General features: G+C 35.9%; 1 protein-coding gene across 2 annotated transcripts; it reads left to right on the forward strand.

Moving 5' to 3' along the window:
* The first annotated feature begins 1675 nt into the window (after positions 1 to 1675).
* LOC138706479 (neurofilament medium polypeptide-like) lies at positions 1676 to 24104 on the forward strand. 2 transcript variants are annotated; one of them, XM_069835814.1, is made up of 4 exons: positions 1676 to 1825; positions 15905 to 16130; positions 19733 to 19781; positions 23814 to 24104. In XM_069835814.1, exons 2-4 carry the CDS (start codon positions 15938 to 15940, stop codon positions 23872 to 23874), a joined length of 303 nt encoding a protein of 100 aa, XP_069691915.1. In that variant the 5' UTR covers positions 1676 to 1825; positions 15905 to 15937; the 3' UTR covers positions 23875 to 24104. The 2 variants fall into 2 exon arrangements, with proteins under 2 accessions (XP_069691915.1, XP_069691916.1); XM_069835815.1 differs by having other exon boundaries at positions 1677 to 1825; positions 15934 to 16130.
* Positions 24105 to 24551: the final 447 nt, after the last annotated feature.

The following is a 24551-nucleotide window of genomic DNA, read 5'->3' on the forward strand; positions in this document are numbered from 1 at the left end:
CTATAGGGTTTTGTTATATACCTGCAAAAACTTTGTGAATGTACTGTACAAGAAGAATGTCATAAAATACAAGCAAATAAAACGAAATTCTTGCATGAAGAGCAGAACTTTACAAAATTAGATAGCAAGAAAAATGAGGTGAAACTTCTAAATGAATCAAATAAATGAAGGTGTGGTATATATCGAGAAACTGTCAGATCACTTAGGTCAGTGGTTGACAAACACCACGAAATTGTGACGTAATAGAAATGCAACCCGCATACCACTAACGCAGGGAGAGGGGTGGAGTGGGTATCTCCTCAGGTAATGCAGAAAATAACAGTGCAGAGACGGACTGTGACCAAAAAAACAAAAGCAATATAATATTCTTCTACTTATTAACTATACACACTTTTTTCCATATTATATTTTTTTATTATCCTATTCATTATTTTTGTATTATTAATAAAATAAAATAAATTTATTTTCTTATTTGCCATAAAAAGAACGTGTACTTTACATCAGCAGATATTTGAAGTTAGAAAAGCGTACTTGGCTGGTCACGAAGTTGTAAATTACACTACATACTTCAAAAAAACGTTGATGTATTTTACTCCGATTAAGACATAGAAGCCGATACATTTTATTGTTTATTAGTTAATGAAATATTCAAATTACGTCTAAAAACGTGGAAGTATTTTACAATGATTAAGACATAGATGTCAATAATTTTTATTGTTCGTTTATTAATGAAATATTCAAGTTACAGGTAAGGGCGTGGTAGTCTCCATAACAAGAAGAATAGTGACAACGTACATTGTTTTTTTTTTATACTTCATTTAAAATTTTACAACAAATTAGGTATCTCATATTTTTGCCATCTGCACAAAATACTTTTCCTCCCATGCTCCTCAAAATTAAGTTTTTACTTATTATCCGTTTTCGAAAAGACATCGAAACATATTATCCTACACGCTTGTAACATTACATGTGTACGTCCGCTGCTGATAAATGTCTTTACTTATATCGAAGTTAAGGCTGCAAACAGAGGGTAGGGGTATGATGTCATGGTTACGCTTGAATGGAGGCAGGGGCATGTGTCGCGACACAGCTTTTGGCGATCACTGACTTAGGTCGACACCATACTATATCGGACATTTTGTCTCGGACAGGACGATTTTGTCTCGGACCGTCCGATGCGACAGTTCTTACACGCTTTCCTATGAGGCTGCAGCATACTGCAACGGACCAATTTCCGTTGCAGTATGCTGCAGCTTATAACAATGCGTGTAATCACTGTCACGTAGAACGGTCCGAGACAAACCCGTCCTGTGCGAGACAAAATGTCCGATGCAGTATGCTGTCGGCCTTACACAAAATGTGGAATGTGAGAATACCTAAACAAGCTTCCTTTCAATAATGTTAGTAAGATGCCCGAAGAGTAACAGATCAGGATAGATCTGGGATACGATATGAACATATTGCTAAGCCGGAACAGACGCAGTGCCTTCAAAGCAAAAAGAGCATGAGAAGAAGAACAAGTATGGTTTCTCTTATCACTGTGTTTGATCAATAGCGGACATCCCGGAATTCAGTAGTTCAGGGCAGATTTAATATGCATTCATCGGGATTTTAGAGGCAATTACAAAGGATAAAACATATATGCAATGTGGCTGGATGTCTTTGTGTTACTGGAAAGGAACTTCCTCACCCCTCCCACTTAGTTTTATTGGTGTGGCAATCCTGATGCCACAATCTATGCTGGTTGCGGTCTTCACTTCCTTGCTAGTGGACGTAGTGGACTGCTGGCATTATCGTGTGTAAAGTGCAACACTTCGTTTCCACGGTGAGCTTTAATTCATATTTTTGTTATCCATTATTAAGTTTATACACATGTAGAGTAAGAGAAAAGTTATTTCGTTAAAATCTTTCGATAGATGGGATCTATATGTACAGTAGTGGCAAAAAAAAAAAAAACCAGACCGACCCTTGTAGCTGATATAAAAGAATCCTGTGCTGTGTATTGTGTCAAACTGTGGTAATTTCAATATGGATAGTGAAGCCAGAGATATGTACTGCTATTTAATGTAAAAATACGTAGTTATCTTCGCCGAATAGAGGTAGAAATGTAATATTAATGCCAGATGAAAATAAAACTCTCAAAGTTTTTTCGTCTGTAAGTTTGAGGCACTGAAGGAAACAAAAGACGGTAAGAATCGAACAAATGCAATACATTTCATTGTTAGAGTTAATTATACTAGATGGATGTGTTTTGTGACTAGCAAAATTTGAATCTGTGACTGAAATCAGCTACAAGTGTCGGTCCGGTTTTTTTTTTGCCACTGCTGTACACTGGTAGCCTACTGGTACGTATTTTAACAGGTAACCATTGGTTGGGAGTTCTATTTTCTAAAGTTGCATGCAGTCAAGCTGGAATTTTGTCCTCATTTTCAAAGAGAACTCCGATAGGTTTTCATCTAATTATGGGTCACATACCTCTTCGATTACCATGGTGTTAATTTTTAAGAGTAACATTTTCATTTTTTCTATTGTTTTACCTCTATACGTATGTTTTTTTTTTTTCCTTTTGTATTTGTACTTTAATTCCTTTTACTTATTTATGTCTTTTCTCTGCATTTCTTTTTTGTATTTGCATTTCTGGTGATGTGACAGGGAAGATCTGATAACAGATTATATAAATAAATAATTTAACTAATCCAACGCACATGCAAAATATACATTGCCTGGAACACAAAACCTACATAGTACATTAAACAGTAAAAGAAAGTCTCCCCTCCCAGCAGGGGCTTTTGTCCCTACTTTCCCTCTTCCGGGTTATTTTGTCACCAAGATCATTGGATCTGTCATCGTTCTATTTATGCTTATTGTCTGCCATGAGGAAATTTTCGATAGACTAGAGCAGGAAAAAAGTATAATTTACTACTCGTATTGCAGAACCAGCAATAGTCATAAGAGGATACGGCGTCATTTTCGAGTGCACAAGGCAGTCTCTATTATTTCGTTCACAGATTTTCACGGAAATTGGTAGCCTTAATTTTCAACATCTCCAGAAAACTACAAAGAGAACACATCTTTATTAAAACTGTACTGTTTCAGTGATTATTAGTTCTCATTTACTACACCTTGGAAGGGCCGTTGGAATGGATCCCATGCTGCTTGGTCACCTTGGCGGTGTGAAATTAGAGCGGGGGAGGGTGGGAGGTCCCCATTGGGTGGGTGGATGAGGGGTAACATGCGGCCGACGGGCTGGTACACTCTTATCCTCATTCATCCCATATACTTCGGGGTGCACAATAGGCCTCAGTATCTAACCCGCCCGTAGCCACCGTGACCTAACCTAACCCAACATCGTAATGTTTTCAACTGTCTATAGCAGCCGTGGCAAAAATGTGACTCACAAGCACATTGTGGTTCGCAATGATAGCAATGCATTTCTCTTGCTTCCTACCTCCCCTAACCCTCACCCTCTCACTCACTGGAGTCAAACTCCGTTCCATTTGTATTTGTCTCTGACCTGCGAGTGGCGTATCGTCGCAATGTCTCTCTCGAAACCATGTACCTCTACAAAAACGAAAGTTTCAAGTAGGATGGGAGGTCGCATTTTTTTTTTTTTTTTTTTTTTGCCAATATGATGAGAATATTAAATGTATGATTTGTTCACAAGTATTACGAGGAAAACAGTTGTATAACATAAAACGGCATTATACTACATGTCACTCATGAAATATTAAAAGGTTAAGTACTGTTATTATTATCATCATCATCATCATCATCATCATCATCTCTGTACGTCGATCCTTTTTTCAGCAGATGTAAGAATTATGCGTTAGATCTTCGGTTTAAACTCACAGATTTACAATGTGATGTTAAATGAAAGCTAGATGTAAGTACTTGACAAATGTTGAACTTTTCAAATCTTTGCCAAAAAAATAAATATCCGAAGCTTCGTTCTTTCGCTTGCTACAACTTACGTTTGTGAAAAATTATTTTCAAAAATCAAAATAATAAAAACCAAATTTAGATCACGACTGACAGACAAATACCTTCGTGATCAACTACAACTGGCAGTAAGTGACATAATTCCTGATTTTGAAACTCTGTCGCAGACACATTCTGAAGACAGTTACTAGGTTGTGATAAAGTGTCCTATGTTTTCTTGTTCATTTCTTTCTTCGTTACACGTACTAAACATTAGTTTGTAACCTTATACTGTAAAAAATTATATTTAAGTGCTTGACGTAAGGAAAATGAAAATCCATTAATAAGTCAGACAGTTCCTTCACTTCCCCTTAGGCTGTCCGCCTCCTTCCATAGGTGTTATGCACGTTGCAGGTTACACAGTGACTCGGCGCACGATCACATTTTCGCCACGGATGGTCTATAGTATCACAAAGAAGAATTTCCTAATTATTTAATAATAATGCTTGTTTTGATCCCATCTTCTATTCAGAAGTTTTCCTCACTTGTTATATACTAAAAATATAATGTATATGTAATATTCAGGTAATATATTATAAGTTTATTGACATTTGTATATTTCTTATTCATCTTGTGTTGGGCAAGTATGTGATCCACGCAATACAAGAGATTTCTGCGGGACTCCAGCTCCCCTGTGACATTCCAACAATTTTCCATTATCTTCATTACAAGTTTAATATTCATATACCGCCTGTGGTTCACTGCGGATAGTCTTATATTGGCATACACTTCTGGGCACTAGCGGCATCTATGAGTCAGGACGAATAACACAAGGACCCTGCCAATACAAAAAAAAAAACATATTTTTATTCATATCATAAGATCTGCAAACATTTTATATTAAAATAGCCTACAGTAAGTTCCTACTTCCGGCTATTACATACACAAATATGACCCGAATTTTAGTCGGTTATTCAACGATTTTGTATCAACTGCTATGTTACTTGGCGTCGATGGATTAGGTGATAGCGAAATGGCATTTGGCAAGATGAAACGAGGATTCAGGAAGCGATTACTTGATATTCCCATTACAGTTGGAAAAAATTTCAGAAAAAACTCAGCCAGGTAATCAACACAAGAGGAAATCTAACCCAAGTTCGAGCGCAGCCCTGGAGCAGTAGGCAAATGCGTTACCTTCTGAGTTACACCGGTGGCAGAATAGATTTAATTTTGCGTACAGGCCAAGGCCGTGGGACAGAACCTCGTCTCTAAATGGAAATGTCAGTTTGAGAAATGATTCAGTTTTGGACTCAAGACAAGGCACGCCCGAAGAGTTAAAAAAAAAAGGACAATCTACACTTTAACGATAATGCCAAAAATTATAATGAATTCAATTTTTTTCACATGTTATGGACTTGTAATCTATTTTCAACATAAAGTGAGTGGTTTATACTTTAAAACTACGCACTGCATTCAGTAATTTTAATAAATTTAAATGTATTATTCTAGGTATTACACTTTATGAATCCCTATTTTAATAATCATTATTATTGATCAGATTTTTGTATTCGACAGATATTGGGAAAAGATAGGAGTATAAGGGTACAGTACATCAGTTATTCATAGGTTTCAAAAAGGCATATGACTCGGTTAAGAGAGAAGTATTATATAACATTCTTAATGAATTTGGTATTCCCAAGAAACTAGTTCGATTAATTAAAATGTGTCTCAATGAAACTTACAGCAGAGTCCGTATAGGAGAGTTTCTGATGCTTTTCCAATTCACTGCGGGCTAAAGCAAGGAAATGCACTATCACCTTTACTTTTTAACTTCGCTCTAGATTATCCCATTAGAAAAGTTCAGGATAACAGGCAGGGTTTGGAATTGAACGGGTTACATCAGCTTCTTGTCTATGCGGATGACTTGAATATGTTAGGAGAAAATCCACAAACGGTTAGGGAAAACACGGAAATGTTACTTGAGGCAAGTAAAGAGACAGGTTTGGAAATAAATCCCGAAAAGACTAAGTATATGATTATGTCTCGTGACCAGAAAATTGTACGAAATGGAAATATAAAAATTGGAGACTTATCCTTCGAAGAGGTGGAAAAATTCAAATATCTTGGAGCAACAGTAACAAATATAAATGACACTCGGGAGGAAATTAAATGCAGAATAAATATGGTAAATGCGTGTTATTATTCGGTTGATAAGTTTTTGTCATCTAGTCTGCTGTCAAAAAATCTGAAAGTTAGAATTTATAAAACAGTTATATTACCGGTTGTTTTGTATGGTTGTGAAAATTGGACGCTCACTTTGAAACAGGAACAGAGATTAAGGGTGTTTGAAAACAAGGTTCTTAGGAAAATATTTGGGGCTAAGAGGGATGAAGTTACAGGAGAATGGAGAAAGTTACACAACGCAGAACTGCACGCATTGTATTCTTCACCTGACATAATTAGGAACATGAAATCGAGGAGTTTGAGATGGGCAGGGCATGTAGCACGTACCTATGGGCGAATCCAGAAATGCATATAGAGTGTTAGTTGGGAGACCGAAGGGAAACAGACCTTGGGGAGGCCGAGACGTGGAAGAGAGGATAATATTAAAATGGATTTGAGGGAGGTAGGATATGATGATAGAGAGTGGATTAATCTTGCTCAGGATAGGGACCGATGGCGAGCTTATGTTAGGGCGGCAATGAACCTCCGGGTTCCTTAAAAGCCATTTGTAAGTAAGTATTATGTAATGAGATGCCATTTATAATAGATTAAGTTCCAAATAAATATTACAACAACAATAACATTTTATGAATCAACATCGTTGGTTACAATGTTTTCCAATGTGTGAAATATTCGTGAGTTGAAATCCGATTCAAGGGGATGAGCTTTTAATAATATCATAAATCCTTAGAATAGATTCCTTCGGAAGGGAGAAGAAGCTAGCAGAAATGTGTCGTAAATTAAGGACTTTGAAACAATTCTGCACCTGAGTGAAAGGGCCCTAGGAAATATTTAATAGTCATTATCATCCTGGCGGCGCTGCCGCGTATTTCCATGAAGAATCATCGGCTTCATCTCGTCAAATACCACCTCGATATTACCAATTCCATCGTTCTTAAATAACTTAGGAGTTGATACATAGTTGTTAAATAAGACTGAAAAAGCATTGAAGTTAGAAAAATAATGTGCGCATGTGCATAATTCTGTATGTTTATTTGCACTTACTTCCTCTTTCGCAGAATGAAAGGAAATTGAGCGCACAGATTCATAGGAAGATTTATAAGCTGTGTCTTCACTTGAAGGAAATAATTTTGTCTTATCTATATCTGGAACACGCCGTATGGAGTAAATGGGTGTAGGCCTACGTTAATCCTTTCAAAAGAAAAGGCTTTTACATTTAAAATATGAGAAGAATTTAGGAATTTAAAATCACTAAAAACCCAGAAGAGTATTTTCCGTCTTTGCAGTGTGACATTATTAAGGTAAGATATGTGTGGAAAAGGAGTCATGGGAGCACATTCTAGCACATTGTAAAAAAATAGAGCATCTCCGAAGAAAATAACTACCACCCTCGATGTTAGGTCGGAATAGAGGTTCGCTTGCATGTCTTGATCTCATGGGGAATAGAGAATACTAATAAAAGACTGGATTGTTCCTGTTCAAGGCGAGACAGTTTAGAACAACAGCTGTTGGTTCTAGTTTTTTTTTTAGTTTTATTTGGTTATTTAACGAAGCTGTATTAATTATGAGGTTATTTACAATTTACAATGGTGTTCACTATCCTTATGCAGATGACACAGTTTTACTTTTTGGTGGAAAAACCTGGTACGATGCATATAATAACTCAAATAATGGACTTAAATTAATAAAAAAAATGGTTTGACATAAATTATCTATCAACGAAAATAAAACCATAATTTTATTATTCTATTCTCATTATCTGAAAAATGTAACAAACCTCCTATATCTATATTAAGTATTAAATTACATAATTCTGATTATTGTCTTATACAGTGTAAATGTCCGATTATTAAAGAGTCCTCTGAAGTTAAGTATTTAGACATAATTTTCGATAATCATTTAAAATGGAACCAACACATTAATTACCTTTGTAATAAATTACGTAAAATAGTATATTATTTTGTTTTATTGAGGAATTACTTGTCAATAAGTTTATTACGCACAATATTTTTAACTTTATTTCAATCGGTAATTATGTATGGAATTATAGGATGGGGTAGCTCATTTAAATCCAATTTAATCCACTTTATTTATTACAGAAAAAAATAATTAAAATATGTCTTCATAAACCTATTGATTTTCCATCTCAAAATTTGTTTGTAGACTTTAATGTACTTAACGTGAGACAAATTTATTATATTGTATTAATAAAATTTATACATAAAAATCGAAATAATTTTGAATTGTATTCTCATAGTTATGAAACAAAAGGTATGAATTCTTTAACATTGTTTGAACCAAAATGCAACACTGTTACAGTATTTAATCATAGTAGTAATTTAGGCCCAAGAATATATAACAAATTTATATTTAAATATCCTAATCTTGTCAATTCTAATAGTTCTAATATTAAATTAAAAAATTTATGTATGGATTTTATAAAATTTGAAAAATTGTAAATTTAAATTTATATACTATAATTGCATAGTAGACATAAGACAAATTGTGTTGTATAATTATTAATTTCAATTCAGGAATCCGCCTCTGAGCACGAGTTCTACTCTTTCAGGGGCGAGCTAAAGTTTTTCTGTATATATATATATTATATTTTATGTTCCAATTATTAGCAAAATAATAAATAAATATATAAATAAATAAATTTAGCGCCGATGAGATTGGTGATAGCGAGATGGTATTTGGCGAGATGAGGTCGAGGATTCGCCATAGATTACCTGGTTGGAGAAAATCTCGGAAAAACCCAACAAGTAATCAGCCCAAGCGGGGATCTAACCCGCGCCCGAGTGCAACTTCAGACCGGCAGGCAAGCGTCTTAACCGACTGAGCCACGCCGGTGGCTAACAGCTGTTGAAGTTTATGATATGAACTGACGAAGGAATAATGTTAACTATTGAATTATACACTTTTATGGTGTGTGGATAAGCTTCAGGGCTTCTACCGCGTTGTCTTGGTGTTACTGGCTGACGTTTCGACCGCTGTGTTGTGGCCATCTTCAGAGCAGTTGTTGGATAAGGAAACAAGCTTATCCACACACCATTTACACCAGCCGCGGAAGCCTACGCGAACACTATACACTTTTATGTTTGTTATTAAGTTAATGTATATGATATAATGTGTTTTGTATGCACCACTTGCTTATTAATCTGTGTGTTTTATGGAGAGTGGTTGGATTTTAATCATAGGTGAGGAGGGAGAAACCTACAAAGTAGGACCAGTTGTGAAAAGCACGTAGGGTGAAAAGACCCGTGCACTGGATGTAAGGCAAATCCTGATAGTGTAATGCACTTGTGTGTATAATTGCTGAATAAATCCATACCTAACTATTAAGGTAGGTAGAGCAACTGTCTACGGACTGGAAGGTCCGGGGTTCGATCAAGGGTGGTAATGGTATTTTCTCGTTAAAAAACTTCCAGAACGACGCCAAGGTTCACTCAGCCTCTTATCAAATTGAGTACCGAATCTTTATCGAGGGTAAAGGAGTCAGAGTGTGGTGCCACCACACCATCTCATTCTAGTGCAGAGATCAAGAAAGCATGGAGCTCTACCTCCATGCCACCAAAGTGCCTTCATGGCATATGAAGAGGTTACCTTTTTACCTTTGCCATTGCTAAAAAATAAATTATGTTCGTCATATAGATAATATTCGCCTGGTATTGAAAGGATAATGAATTCCTTCCTACAATAACCAGGCAGATGTTCGTCAGCACTTGAAAGTATCAGTAACCAGCCAATTATTTACATATAGGCCTAACTTAATAACGCCACACTTCAAAGAAGAAAAATAGTCTCCTGAGTTGTTAGTGACTTTAAGTTTCTAAAGTCTTCTCATATTTTAAATATAAGTTGTTTCTTTTTAAAGGATTAAAGTAAGCTTACACCCATTTACTCCGTACAGCAGCTACTAGTGTTCCAGTTATAGATAAGATAAAATTATTTTCTTCAAGTGATGACACAGCTTATAAATCTTCCTATGAATTTGTGCGCTCAATTTCCTTTCATTCTGCGAAAGAGGAAGTAAATGCAAAAAACCTACAAAATTATGCACATGTGCACAATATTTCACTAACCTCAAAGCTTTTTCAGTCTTATTTAACGACGTTGTACCAACTCCTAACTTATTTAGCGTCGATGGAATTGGTGATGTGGAGATTGTATTTGGCGAGATGAAGTCGATGATCCACCATGGAACTATCAGTCATTCGCCTTACAGTTGAGAAAAGCCTCTTAAAAACCCAAGTAGATAATCGGCCCAAAGTGGGAACCTAACCAACGAACGCTCGAAAGCAGCTCCGGATCGGCAGACAAATGCGCTACTATCTGAGCTACGCCGGTGCCCGTTAACTTTACTGTTGTGGGAGAACAGAGTGTTTTCGGAAGAAAGAGCGTACCGTGCCAACTTGTGCGTTTAGAAGGTTATTTCACCTCAAATTTGAGAATGTGTTTGTTTAAAATAACTAGTGTAGTCAATTAATTTAACCTATAAGCTAAACTAAATCCCATACTAAAACTGTTAATGTAATACCCTCCCGAGCAACGACAGTGATGTATGTATGAGATTGTGGTCATGTCTGGAGAGGTGTTTGTTTTCATATAACCTGAATCAGCCACAATATACAAAATAAATAATCATAACCAAAAGCAACGGACATTGCAATTAGGCCTATATTGTAAAATAGTTATTTATAATACAAGTTCATAAACGAGGCGAAAGCCAGTTTCACAAACACACGAGGGCCAAAAAGATAACTTTACGAATGTGTATCATACTGTGTTTTTTTCTACAATAGCACAAATGTACATTAAATAAATATCTGAAGTTGGAAAGGTTATAAGATCACGATGTCATGGCCGTTTAAATTCAGAACCTTTAAGAAATAAGTACCCATGGAATGATAGTCTGTTATATTCATTATCACGATTTAATGGCCGTCTAAACCGGCCATAATCAACAAAGCGATTACAAAAAGTTGAATGCTGCATCATGCTACATATGTAACTTCAGAATAGTAAGGGCTAAAATGTAGATAATGAATGTTAAATTTGTCACCTATTTGCGTTACTGTAATATTTATGTTCTGAAAGATCCAGGTAATGCATTAATTAATTTATTACTGAATGAAGTTTGTACATTAAATCTGTGGTGTTTGGGTAAAGGGAGATAAGTCATAAAAATGGGTTAGGAGATAAACGAAAATTAAACTTGGAACCCTTATTACAAATAATTTTCTACACAAATAAAACACATCAACTGCTTGTATTCTTTGATTTTTGCACACCCACTTGTATAATTTAACTTGAGTGTTCATCTGGGGAACAAAATTCCACCTGGACAAAAAAATGACATACCCCTTTACCCGAACACCACAGAAATATTGCATTTTCTTTGGCATTGCGCCAAGTGAATATCATTGCGTAAAGTAGGCCTATTTATTTACTTTTTACGCAGAGTGTTATAAAGGCTCGCTGTACGCACTGATAACAGTGGATAAAATGCAACTTTACGCACTATAGTAGAAAAAAATATATATAAAGCCAGTTGTGTAGACCAATTTACTGACAGAGTCGTTGCACAGGATGTGCCATTTGAGGCTGGTCTACGTTACACCCGCGATAAGATGAGATAATGGAGATTTGAATGGGATGTCACAGGGCAACCGGTGCTTCTGGAGAAAACCCCTGCGTTATCTGGGCCATGGGCTTGCCCAATACAAGTTATAAATCGGGGGTTCACGGGGATCGAACCCGGATTCACGGATTGTAAGTTCAGCGCTCTAGCTATCACACAACCATGGCGGCTCGTAAAAACGTTGTGTCTAGAAAAAATTATCTCGGCAGAGTATATTAATAAATTTTAATTAATCTAATTTATTAAACGCATTATATTATGTGGTAATTCAATATACGACTATAATGCCCCTCGGAAAGCGTGCTATGTTGTAATGTTCTTGTGATTTGTCTTTCTTTACTGGTGTCGACCTGGTTGGCAAGTTGGTATAGCGCTGGCCTCCTATGCCCAAGGTTGCGGGTTCGATCCCGGGCCAGGTCGATGGCATTTAAGTGTGCTTAAATGCGACAGGCTCGTGTCAGTAGATTTACTGGCATGTAAAAGAACTCCTGCGGGACAAAATTCCGGCACATCCGGCGACGCTGATATAACCTCTGCAGTTGCGAGCGTCGTTAAATAAAACATAACTAACTCTTTACTGGTGTTAAGTTTGTATTGAGCTAAGTTGAGTGTTTTTCCTTTTTGTGACAGTAATGTTGCGGTCGCTGCCTCTTCCTCTGACGTCACGAAATGCACAGATAGAGTGACAGATGAGCAACTCTTCTTCTCAGAATATTGTTTAGCGAGCAGACTCTCAAGTTTGCGAATACCTAGAAATCTAAGATCCTCTTTACTTCCCTAATCGGAAGGAAGATTATTACAGAGACATCACGGAAATATAACCCACGATCGTGAGTTTTGTGTGGCTTTTGAAATTACGCCCCAACGCTAATAAATGATGACCGGAAACTACTTCTAGAGATCTTCAATACATTCCAGGCTTGTGAATTCAAATCCTATCTAGGGCGATGAAATTAAGGACGATAAAATTCCATAGCATAGTTTCTTTCAAAAGAGAAGTGAAGCTAAGAAATCTGTAGTTACTGCTTATTTAAGAAATATCCTGTACTTGATTTTATCGACTGTAGACAAAATTTGCCAACCGTTGTGAATCACTTCAAAATTAATTTCTTCAAGAATAGATGTAGCCTATCACTGGAAGTAACGGATTCCTCCTAACGTATTCCACTTCAGGGATAATAATAATAATAATAATAATAATAATAATAATAATAATAATAATAATGTTTTATTACCAGAACAAAGGTACATATTGATTTAAATATGAAAACACTCTAGCACTCCCGAATATTGTATTACCAGCAGGGATGAAGGCCGGGCTTCTAATAACTCTATCACAACTGTCAATGTGTAAATACGGTGACCGAGCTACTCCGAGTTGGAACTTACGGCTGGTCTACAATATACCGGTAACGAGAACCAGAACGAGAATGAAAAGCGGATGACGTGAATGATATGTAAAGTCGATATTACGCATTCTCATATTATTTGTGTAGAATTGACCAATGGATTTCTCTCATGAGTACAAGCCAGCCAACATGAACACAGGTTAAGGTTGGTCCACAATGAACTGGGAACGAGAACCAGAACGAGAACGGGAAGCGAATAACTTGATCGTGAAGATTTTTTATTCACGATAAACCGAGAACGGAAACGGCTATGTTTATCAATGTGTGTGTGTGTATATATATCAGTAACGATATGTAAAGTGGATATTACGCATTCTGATGTTATATGTGTATATCTGATCACTGACATTCTCCCATGAGTACAAGCCAGCCAACATGAACACAGGTTAACCAACTTCAAAATTTATGGCACTGGATATGTAAGAATTCAATTCACGTGGTAGTCTGGTCACATAATATACACGTAGCATATATTCAAAGTGGTTCTACTGAATTTCTGCGTTACTTACGAGCAATGAATGGACACTATATTATATCAAGGCTTTCTTGCTACAAAATATATGACGACCAAATAGATTTTTGATAACAACAGAATGAATCTAGCAGGCTGCGATCGGAAACAAGAATGACAAAGTTAAAAGTTCGCCAACCTCCTTTCCCGTTCCCGGGATCCGGCAAGCTTCTCGTTAATTGTGAATGCTCACATTTAAATATACGTCTTTCAACAAATTTTCCGTTTCGTTCTCGTTTACGTCCTCGGTTTATTGTGGACCAGCCTTTAGTCTCTGAACTGCGACCAATTTCAGTGTGAAAGGATGTATATTTTTAAGCGAGTTGTGAAAGGAAATATCTACAATGAAATTTGTCATTAAAATTAAAATATTTTTATGTATTTTATTAATACTTATTTGTAGCAGAAGCATTTGACTCGGGTCATTAGCCAAATTTTATTAATATTATGCTATAATTTAACACTATGATTTCATGAACATATGGAAACTCAGATTTTCGTGATAAGAAGATTTAGATTTTCAAACATTGCATTCGATCACATCTCTCGATGCTACGGAAATGATTACAATTTAAATCATGAAAATATATTCCTTATGTGTGTAAGGGTAGCCTACCTATTTCCTTTTCACTATTCCCATTAACTATGTAATGTTATCCTAAGATGAACTCTAATGCGGTTTCCAAATCTCTCATATCATATCTATTACACAGAGCTCAGAACTCGAAATCCATGATAATGTATATAAATACTTCATTGCACCGTCTTTTGTTGTAGTTTACTATCTTACACATTATGTTATCTCTACTTTCACAATATGCACTAAGAATAAGTTGCTATGTTAATGACCTCAAAAGTTGGAATGTTATCTAATCTTCTAAAAATCAAGTATAAAATTTATTTCAGACAATTTACGCAAGCAGATTTTATCACTTGTATTTACGTTTCACACAATACAAAGTTCTAGGCTACAATTTTCTCTCCCACTTGTCTCTTATGTACAAACGTTACACTCAGGTTTCTTTCATCTATCGTGCATGTCCGTGCAATTCATAAAGTAATATAATTATTTGATGGTCATGTACTATCTATACGCTGCAATTCACATTAAAAAACGTATACAGACACTACAATGCTTTTATTTTACTCTCTCTCTCTCTGCACAAATTATATAAAGAGAAAGTATTGTTACTGCAAAAAATCTCAATAATCAATTTTTTTAATATTTAATCAAAGATACGCCCTATAATACATTTTGGATTAAAACAATAATTAGATAGTTATACTAATTTGTGAATTTTTATTTACGTTCAATTTTAAGTTCATTTTTCTCACTTTAGGCATCATGTGGCCTGGTTCCTTTCTGCAAAATATGGTCAAATTAATAGTTGAACAAAATATTTGAGAAGAAAAGCGTACCTGACAAACTAATGAAATCAATTATGCAGTAGTAGAAGATTCAGATTTAAAATCTATAATAAAGATGAAGGAACAACAAACTCTGAAATAACTTAACATTAACTAATGATATTTAAACAGAGTGACTGATTAAACCAATGTGTCTTCAATCTATAATGGACCAAAAATAATAACTGAACTGCCACAACATTTGGAATACAAAAAGGGAAAATACCAAATTTCATACAATATGTTACAAACATTAGCACGATACAATCACTAAACGAAAAATCTGCAAAATATTTTAATAATGTAATATCCAAAAAATCCCTTAAACTTGTCCCCACGCGTAAAGGAATAATGAGATGACAAAAAAAATAATTACACACTAATACAAATATAAATATAATTTCAAGACGATGTATATAGGGATTTAACACAAAATAAAGTATTTATATAGACTAAATGTGATTTTATTTATTGTCAAAAAATAATTTCAATATAAAGATGTATTTACGTCAGATCTTATGAAATCATGGTTCGATTGCCAATTTTTATTTGTCCATCCACCCATCTATTTATTTGTTTATTGTTTATTTATTTACATATTTATTTGTTTATTGTTTATTTATTTGCATATTTATTTCTTTACTTGTTTATTTATTTAAGTGTTTATTTATTTATTTATTTATTTATTTATTATTCATTTATTTATCTGATCTATTTAGTTAATTTCTTCTTCATGCTTTAAGCCTCTGACTCATTCAAATGGACATTTTGATATGTTTTAATTCGCATTCATGTTAAAGAACTCATTTGAGGAATGATTCTCTATTACAGAACAATCAAACTTTTGAATATATCTACAGGAAGATGTCTAATTCAGAGGAAACGGCCGACAATTCTGCTGAAAAGAAACCCGAAAATGAAGAAAAGTCAGATGAAATCTCGTCACCTGATGTGGAAACTAGATTTACTTTAGATATTACTGCAACAAACCTTGAGGACAAGAATAAGGAAGAGGAGGAGGAGGGAAGAAACGAAGAGGAGGGAGAAGATAAAACTGGTAATTTTCAATAAATTAATTCAATAACAATAAATTAAAGCAAAAACAGCAGATTTATTATTTCGTACCCCACTGTCTTCAATATGATACTAGTCTTCTATAAGTTGTTACGTCAATTGTTTGCAAATACACTCTTTTAATTACTGATATAAATAAAAACTCCTTGCTTTGTTGGCTGCGACAGTCTTAATGGCACCTGAGTAGATGTTAATTTATGGTTGTAAGCGATGTATTTCAAACAAAAGATAATCATTTTTATCACAAGGAAAATTAAAGTCGCTGGCTATACTGGATACAGAAAATATTTTTGTGATTAATATCAATAAAAGTAAATATCCAGGCTAGCCATGACTTGATCTTCAGTCCTTGACAACGGATTTCACATTTAACTTTGAAAAGTCTTTGACAAAAGATCAATTTGAACGGTCACGAATCCACAGTTTAATTGAACACGCTTTATCAGCAACTTAGGTTATTTAGCGTCTGAATGAGATGAAGGTGATAATGCTGATTATGCCGGTGAAATGAGTCCGAGGTCCAGCACCGATAGTTACCCAGCATTTGCTCATATTGGGTTGAGGGGAAAACCCCGGAAAAACCTCAACCAGGTGACTTGCCCCGACCGGGAATCGAACCCGGGCCCCGTTACTCCACAAGTGTGGACTTTGTAACCTATTTCCCGCTCGTGCTCACATAACACTAGTCGGTGCATTAACTACAGTACTTTACGTATTGTTTCCCACTTGTTTCTTCTCACATCTGCCTTCATATTTTAGAAGTGCTATGTTCACTTTGAAAATATAGTTTGTCTTTTAAGCATAAAAACACCAAAATTACTTTAAACCCTTCTCCCCAAGAATTGGTGGGTGATAGAAAAAAATATGCTAACAGATTTTAACTCAGCATATCTAAATCTATATATATAGATTACCATACATTTTGCCAGGAAGTTTTTTCTTTTTTTACAGATCAGTGTAATCATGCATCAGTGTTTATATTGGAACATCAAACGCACTACTAAAAGATTTTATCCATTTCCTTTTATATACGATGTGATGCAAAAGGTTTCATTAAATATTTGGTTGGTAGTCGAAAAGCTTTAGAACAGAAACTATGTAGAATGGAACCTGCTTCGTTTATCCGTAGTCAGTGCAACACGTAAATTACTATGTCGGCTGGGTAATGATAGCTTAATGCAGAAATAATGATATATCCAAACCTTCCCTAACTAATTTCTTTTCTTATTACTATCATCATATCACACCGTACATCAGTAACATCCAAACAGTGATCTACATCGATGATTATGTGCAAGTATTTTGAAAATTTACATGTGTAAGTACAGTAAGTAAAATATGATAAGAGTAAATTATTACAAATAATTCAGGACAAGGACGAATAAGACTCGGTGGTGACGCAGTGGAATCGCATTCGGAAGTCCAGGTCCGATTCCCGGTGTCAACAAATCTGGTCAAGGTTTGTTCCATGGCTTTCTTCGACTGAATATAACTGATTTTCAGTTAAATAAAGGTTAATGGCGAATTGGACCCATATTACTACGAAATAGTTACACAGTACAGCAGCAGATAACAACTACACAACAGTCTCGATATTACCTAGAATTTAAAGCACAATAAATAACTCTAAAAAAAAGTCCGGAAAAAATTGGTAACTTTATCAGGACTGAGCAATCATTACCGAATACCAAAGTAGTTCAAATGTAAAAATATCCAGAAATTCATAACTATACAGATTAAATTTAACATAATCCCCTATTTCTTCAATAACATTGTTTTAAATTCTTTATGTATGTATGTATTAGTAGAGTCAGAAAATACCGGAACTTCGGGTGGCAACGCCGTGCTCTATAGGCAACTTCTCTGCCTCGTCCGTGTGGTATGTGACTTACTTTCCAGGCGTATAGACTCAGTGCAGCTGCGCATGAGAATGGGAAAGACTAACGTAGCCGGGAACCAATCGAAATACAGTGCAGATTTCCTCTTAGTTCAGTGAAGACGTGTAGGTATATGTGGTAAAATGAGCTTGAAAGAGCAGAGAGGTAACATTAAATTTTGTGTTAAACTTGGTAAAACATTTACTAAGACTTTGGCATTCATGCGCCAAGCGTATGGAGAAGAAGCAATGTCTCGGACCCGAGTGTATGAGTGGCACAAGCGCTTCACAAGTGGCCGTCTTCCAACGGATGATGATCCAAGTTCAGGAAGACCCAGATCGGCAAGAACGGAAGAAATGATAGCTCGAGTGGCACAAGAAATTAGACGAGACCGCAGTCAGTCAATAGATGACGTGGCTACTTTGTTAGGCATTTCGCATGGTTCTGTGCAATCCATTCTCCACAATGATTTGAAAATGAAACGTGTGTGTGAGCACGTTGTTTCAAGACGCCTAACAGATGAGCAGCGGGAAGTGCGGCAATTTGTTAGTGGAGACCTGATTGACAGGGTGGACCAGGATCCAACTCTCTTGCACAGAGTGATCACAGGTGACAAAACATAGTGTTTCCGTTACGACCCGCAGTCTTGAGCGTGAAAATCTCCCGGCTTACCACGGCAAGAGACATTCCGTGCCGACCGATCAAAGGGGAAAGTAATGCTTGAAGTGTTCTTCGATATCCAAGGTCTCGTACATTTCGAATTTATTCCTGAGGGTCGAACTGTCAGTAAGGAGGCGTATGTTGCAATTCTTCGGCGTCTTCGTGATGCAGTTCGACGAAGACGACCCACCTTGTGGCAAAGACAGAACTGGGTTCTCTATCATTACAATGGCCCAGCACATCGGTCGCTCTTGGTGAGCGAATTCCTCGCTCAATATAAAATACCTGTCTTTCCACAGCCACCATATTCTCCAGAACTTGCTCCAGCAGATTTCTACTTATTTCCAAAGGTCAAATCCCTACTCAAGGGACGGCGATTTGCGTCAGCCGAAGAGGTGAAAATTCATGTAACAAGCGCTCTGCGGGAAGTGACCAAAGAAGGGCTGCAGGAATGTTTCGAGAAGTGGCATGGACGCTGGCAGAAGTGTGTCACCTGCCCAGGGGCGTACTTTGAAGGCGGTGTTGTGTAAATGGTTATATGTCATCTGCAACAAAGGTATCTACACATGTTCGCATTGAGACTATACGCCTGGAGAGTAGGTCGCAAACCACACGGACAAGGCATAGAAGTTGCCTATAGAGCATGGCGTTGCCATCCGAAGTTCCGGTACTTTCTGACTCTACTAGTATGTATGTATGTATGTATGTATGTATGTATGTATGTATGTGTATGTAGTTCTGATATCCCTTATCACTCATAAAATTAAGGACATTATAATCACTCGTTTAAGAATTTCATGACAAAATCTACTAACATTTGTAATCGAAGTTCGACCTAGATATTAAAAAAATTGTATTGTAATAAATGCAATAAAATAAATTTACGTTATTTAGAACTTTCTTTAATGACTGATTACATAAAGGTCGATTGTAAAAAGAATAAATTTCGGCATATGATAATCACATTTTAGTGAACTGTATACAATTACATTTTGTCTCAGCAATTTTAAACCTAAAAACAGTTAATATCTCTTCCTCTTTCTTTCAGATAAAGCAGAAGAGGAGAAGTGCAAGAAAAAGATCGGGCCACCAAGATTGTAAGTAGACGTTAATTACGAATATTAAAATCATTTTCATCAGTTTACAAGATATCAGAATGCAATCATTTCTCTATAAATGTTTATTTTTAACGTTTATGATGCCAACGAACTTTTATAAATTCAACAAAAAATGTATATACTTTGTTTCCATTTGCTACTACTAACATAATACTGAGTTAGTATTTTAGAATTTCTTTAATAAAAGACAATAGCCTATAGGAAGTAAGTGATGCACTGCGGCAAAACGCCGTCTGTCCAAAAAGTCAAGTGGAAATTGCTTTAGTCTAGCCTTAATTCCTATTTATTCAAGCCATAATTATTAATCATTTCCAACTACTGTAAATGCTCATAAAAAAGTATTAATCCAAATAACATAGTCGAGAGTAACAGAATTCATTAATTAGTAATTTTAATACAAAATATACAAATAAAATCTCAATCTCTCTAGGTGTTTGACCGCCAAAAGTTCTATGGTTATATTTTAAAATTTTCTCTGCACAACTTATATCTTAGGACATACTAGTCTGCGAATTTGAACATGTGTATAGCCTAAATAATAATTCAGTTAACTTTTAAAGTACTTGCATTCTTCCAATGTATCAGTATGTTTAAGGTGTTGTTTTCAGAGATATTTCAACATTTGAAGTAGGTATTGTGGAAAAGTATATATGAGGGTCATTTCATAAATAATGCACAGGTTGGCAGAACTGTGAAGTGGATGATGCAAAACCAATGGATTACGTCAATTGCAGTTGAAAGATTGAGAAAGGAGCACGTGAGTTCGTTTCGTCCAAGCATTTTGTGTTTAGGTAAGGAGAGCTAGAAATGGAGCCTACACGTGTCTCGGGTGCTGTGACGATTGAAGATCAAAGATCGAATCTTTATGTGGCAAAAGCTCACAGAAATCCACAGCGAAGCGGAGTTTGTGGTGAGCTTTTCTCATTAGGCTACTAGTTTTCGTGTCGGGTTAGACGATGATGCAAGACCAGGAAGACCGAAAACATCAACACGTGGACATAATGTGAAACTTGTGGCGGATGCTCTTCAAAAAGTTCGTCGAGCGACGTGTGAGGAACTTTCAGAAGCTACGGAGATTTCACCAAATTCAGTATTCCGTATTTCGATTAAGAATTTGAAGAAGAGAAAAATTTCTGCACGATGGGTCCCTTACTGCTTGACGGCTGGACAGGAGCAGAACAGGACATTGCAAATTTTCTGACAGTATCATCACGAGAACGAATAGCCCAACGAGAAACTGTATTACGGTCCACTGTAAATTCACCACAAACTCCACTCAATGCACTGAGTAAGATGGATTTCTGGGGAAAGAGGGTTTGCCACGTAAAGTTTCGATCTTTGGTCTTCAATCGTCACAGAATCCGAGAAACGTGTAGGCTCTATTTCTAACTCTTGTTACCTAAACACAGGTTATGCTATGGACGACACGAATACACATGTTTCTTCCTCAATCCTTCAACTGTAACTGACCTAATATTCATTGGTGTTGCGTCATCCACTTCACAGTTCTGCCAACCTGTGCATTATTTATGAAATCTTCCTCGCATTATTAAAACTTAGTAAATGAAGAAATATATTTTATAACTGACACAAATTCTTTAATGTACGGTAGAAGTTCCAAAAAATAAAATTAAAACATGTAAGACCTGTATGTTGCACATTTTTATGAGCCATCAATTCGAATAAAATATTTCAACTGAATTTATATTTTAAATATCTATAGAAGTGTGTCACAATATTAAAACAAGCTTTAATATGATTATCATTACGGTTTTCAACATCTTTCAGAATGTTTATTCGCATTTTATACGATATATTTCTGTTTTAAGCAGCAGTTTGTCGATTAGTTAGAATCTAGTACGTTATCTATTTGCATGTTGCATTAAATGATAAATGTTTCTAGAGTTATCTCTTAAAATACTGACCCATATTGACAAGAAATGACCACTACTAATAGTTCAGACAGTGCGTTCTAATTGGACGGCTCTACTAAATGATGCGTTGCAAATGTAATACATTACGTAACCTAATAAACATGTTTCTTTTGTCATTTAAGTATGCATACTTAAACAGTTTCTTTGAAAAACATATTCAAAGAATGGAACCTCTACAAATAGCAAAATTAATACTGCTATATTGCGCATGTTTGTGGTGGTTTACTATAAGATGAACTCAAAAGATAGCCAGGCGCAATATCAGACCGCTATAATAGTTGTAATATTGCGAGGTGACTGTAGTGGCGGGGGCAGTAGTGGTGCCGGTGGTGGTGACGGTGTTGTTGGCTATCGTTATGATTGCAATATTGTCGGTTGTGGTGATGATGGTATTCTCCGTTGTTATGGTGACGGTATTGTCGACTGTATTACGGTTATATTGTCGGCTGTGATTGTGTGATGGTACTGTCGATATGATTATTGTGACATTATTTTTGACAGTTTTGGTGACATTGTTGACAACTGTTGTGACGTTACTGTTAGCAGTTGTGACGTTATTGTTCACAGCTGTGGTGACGTTATTGTTAACATTTGTGGTGGTGTCATTGTTGACAGTTTTGGTGATATTGTTGGCAGTTATGGTGACGTTATTGTTGCCAGTTGAAGTGACGTTATTGTTGACAATTGTGATGGTGTTATTGTTTGCAATTGTGATGTTACTGTTGGCAGTTTGGGTGGTTATTGTTGACAGTTGTCGTGATGTTATTGGTGACAGTTGTCGTGATGTTATTGGTGACAGTTGTCGTGATGTTATTGGTGACAGTTGTCGTGATGTTATTGGTGACAGTTGTCGTGATGTTATTGTTGACAGGTTTGTTATTGTTGACAGGTTTGTTATTGTTGACAGTTGTGCTGTTAATGCTGACAGTTGTGGTGGTGTTATTGTTTGCAGTTGTGGTGACATTATTGGCAGTTGTGATTTTAGTGTTGGCAGTGGGGTGATTATTATTGGCGGTTGTCGTGATGGTATTGTTGACAGTTGTGATGTTATTGTTGACAATTGTGGTGATGTTATTGTTGACAATTATGATAATATATTATTGTCGACAGTTATAGGTACCGCAAGCAGGTAATGCGGACTGCAGGAATGCGAACGAAACAATGCGCTAAGGAAGAGTGGGCAATAGAAAAGGTCACGAGATAGCTTGAATGATATTCAAGAGTAGGCCTACGGTAGGAGGAGAAACTACATCGATAATATCAATCTTGCGTTGTGATAGTTACATTACTGTTTTAGTTTCAGTTCCACTGCACTTGAATACGTGTCTTGTTCCAAGTGCGTTCCCCTCGAAGAGTATCATTATTTTATTCGTAAACATATGTTGCGTGTTTAATTCGCTTCGGATTTTTCTCTTGCTACGCTCTTTATTTTCACAGGCGATTTCCCGATCTGTTCATCTTCTTGGAAGAGGCAGTCAATACTTCCATCGGCCCGCATCTCTCGTTTCCTCGGCGTGCCTACATACACACGTCAAAATAAACAGTAACGCCACCACTGCTTTTCGGTAACCGTTCCTTGTGCGACCTATGTAGTAATATTATTGTTTACATTTGTGGTGATGTTATTGTTGATAGTTGTGGTGATGTTATTGCTGACAATTGTGGTGATGTTATTGTTGACAATTGTGGTGATGTTACTGTCGACAGTTGTGGCAATATTGTTGTCGACAGTTTTAGTAATATTATTGTTGACAGTTGTGATGTTATTGTTGATAGTTGTGGTGATGTTATTGTAGATAGTTGTGATGATCAGCTGTAGTGATGTAATTGTTGAAAGTTGTGGTTATGTTATTGTTGACAGTTGTGATGATGTTATTGTTGATAATTTAATGACTAATGATGTTATTTTTTATAGTTTTAGTGTTATCGTTGGTAAATTTGTTGATATTATTGATGACTGTGGTAATGTTTATGCTATTTTGCGTGATAGTGGAGATGTTGTTTGCGGTAATGATGGTAGTCGTAAAAATGTATAATTTTCTTTACTTAAAGATTAATATCATTTATTATTTTACAGAAATACCTGCCCCTATAACCTCGGAACAGCGTCTGATCATCAATTTGAATTCGAAAATTGAGACCGTTTCTGAATGGAGCAGAAATGAGAACAGAGAAGTTCAAAATGAAGTTTAAATATTGTGAAACAGCAATCACTTCAAAGGCACATTAAAAACTACATAATATAATAAAGCCTATATTGTTTTAAAATGTGATCTCTATATTATAATTGTTTTGCATGTAACTCATGTAATTGGTAAAATATTTGTGTAAAGTGAATCATGAAATGAATATTCTATTATTATTTTAATCTACTGTGGCAGTTTTTTAGACCCCAACGCCATCCTCACTGATTTCGCAATTAATTTCTATACACACCCTCCTTTACTCAAGGCTCTCAACACATCTCCAATTTTCTGTCACCGTTTTTCCTCCTCTTTTTTACTCCTCTTTAAGTTCCAGATCTGTTTTCTTCTCTCAGAACTGTAGACATATTCATTCATGAAACTCCATAGACAGAAGTTCACTGGTGTCAAATCTGGAAACCGCGCCGGCCAAGCATCTGAACCATCCCTAATCACTATAAGTTGAGAAAACCGGATGTAGGCTATAAAATACATTACACTTATCACAACAGTACACATTTACCGAAAATAAATCGACATATAGATCCAGAGAGCATGACAATCAAAGGAACGTTAATCACCATGTAACTCAGAAACGGGGACCATAACGACTGATCGTAACTTTAGATACA

Source organism: Periplaneta americana, chromosome 9, assembly GCF_040183065.1.
Source record: "Periplaneta americana isolate PAMFEO1 chromosome 9, P.americana_PAMFEO1_priV1, whole genome shotgun sequence".
NCBI classification, from domain to species: Eukaryota; Metazoa; Arthropoda; class Insecta; order Blattodea; family Blattidae; genus Periplaneta; species Periplaneta americana.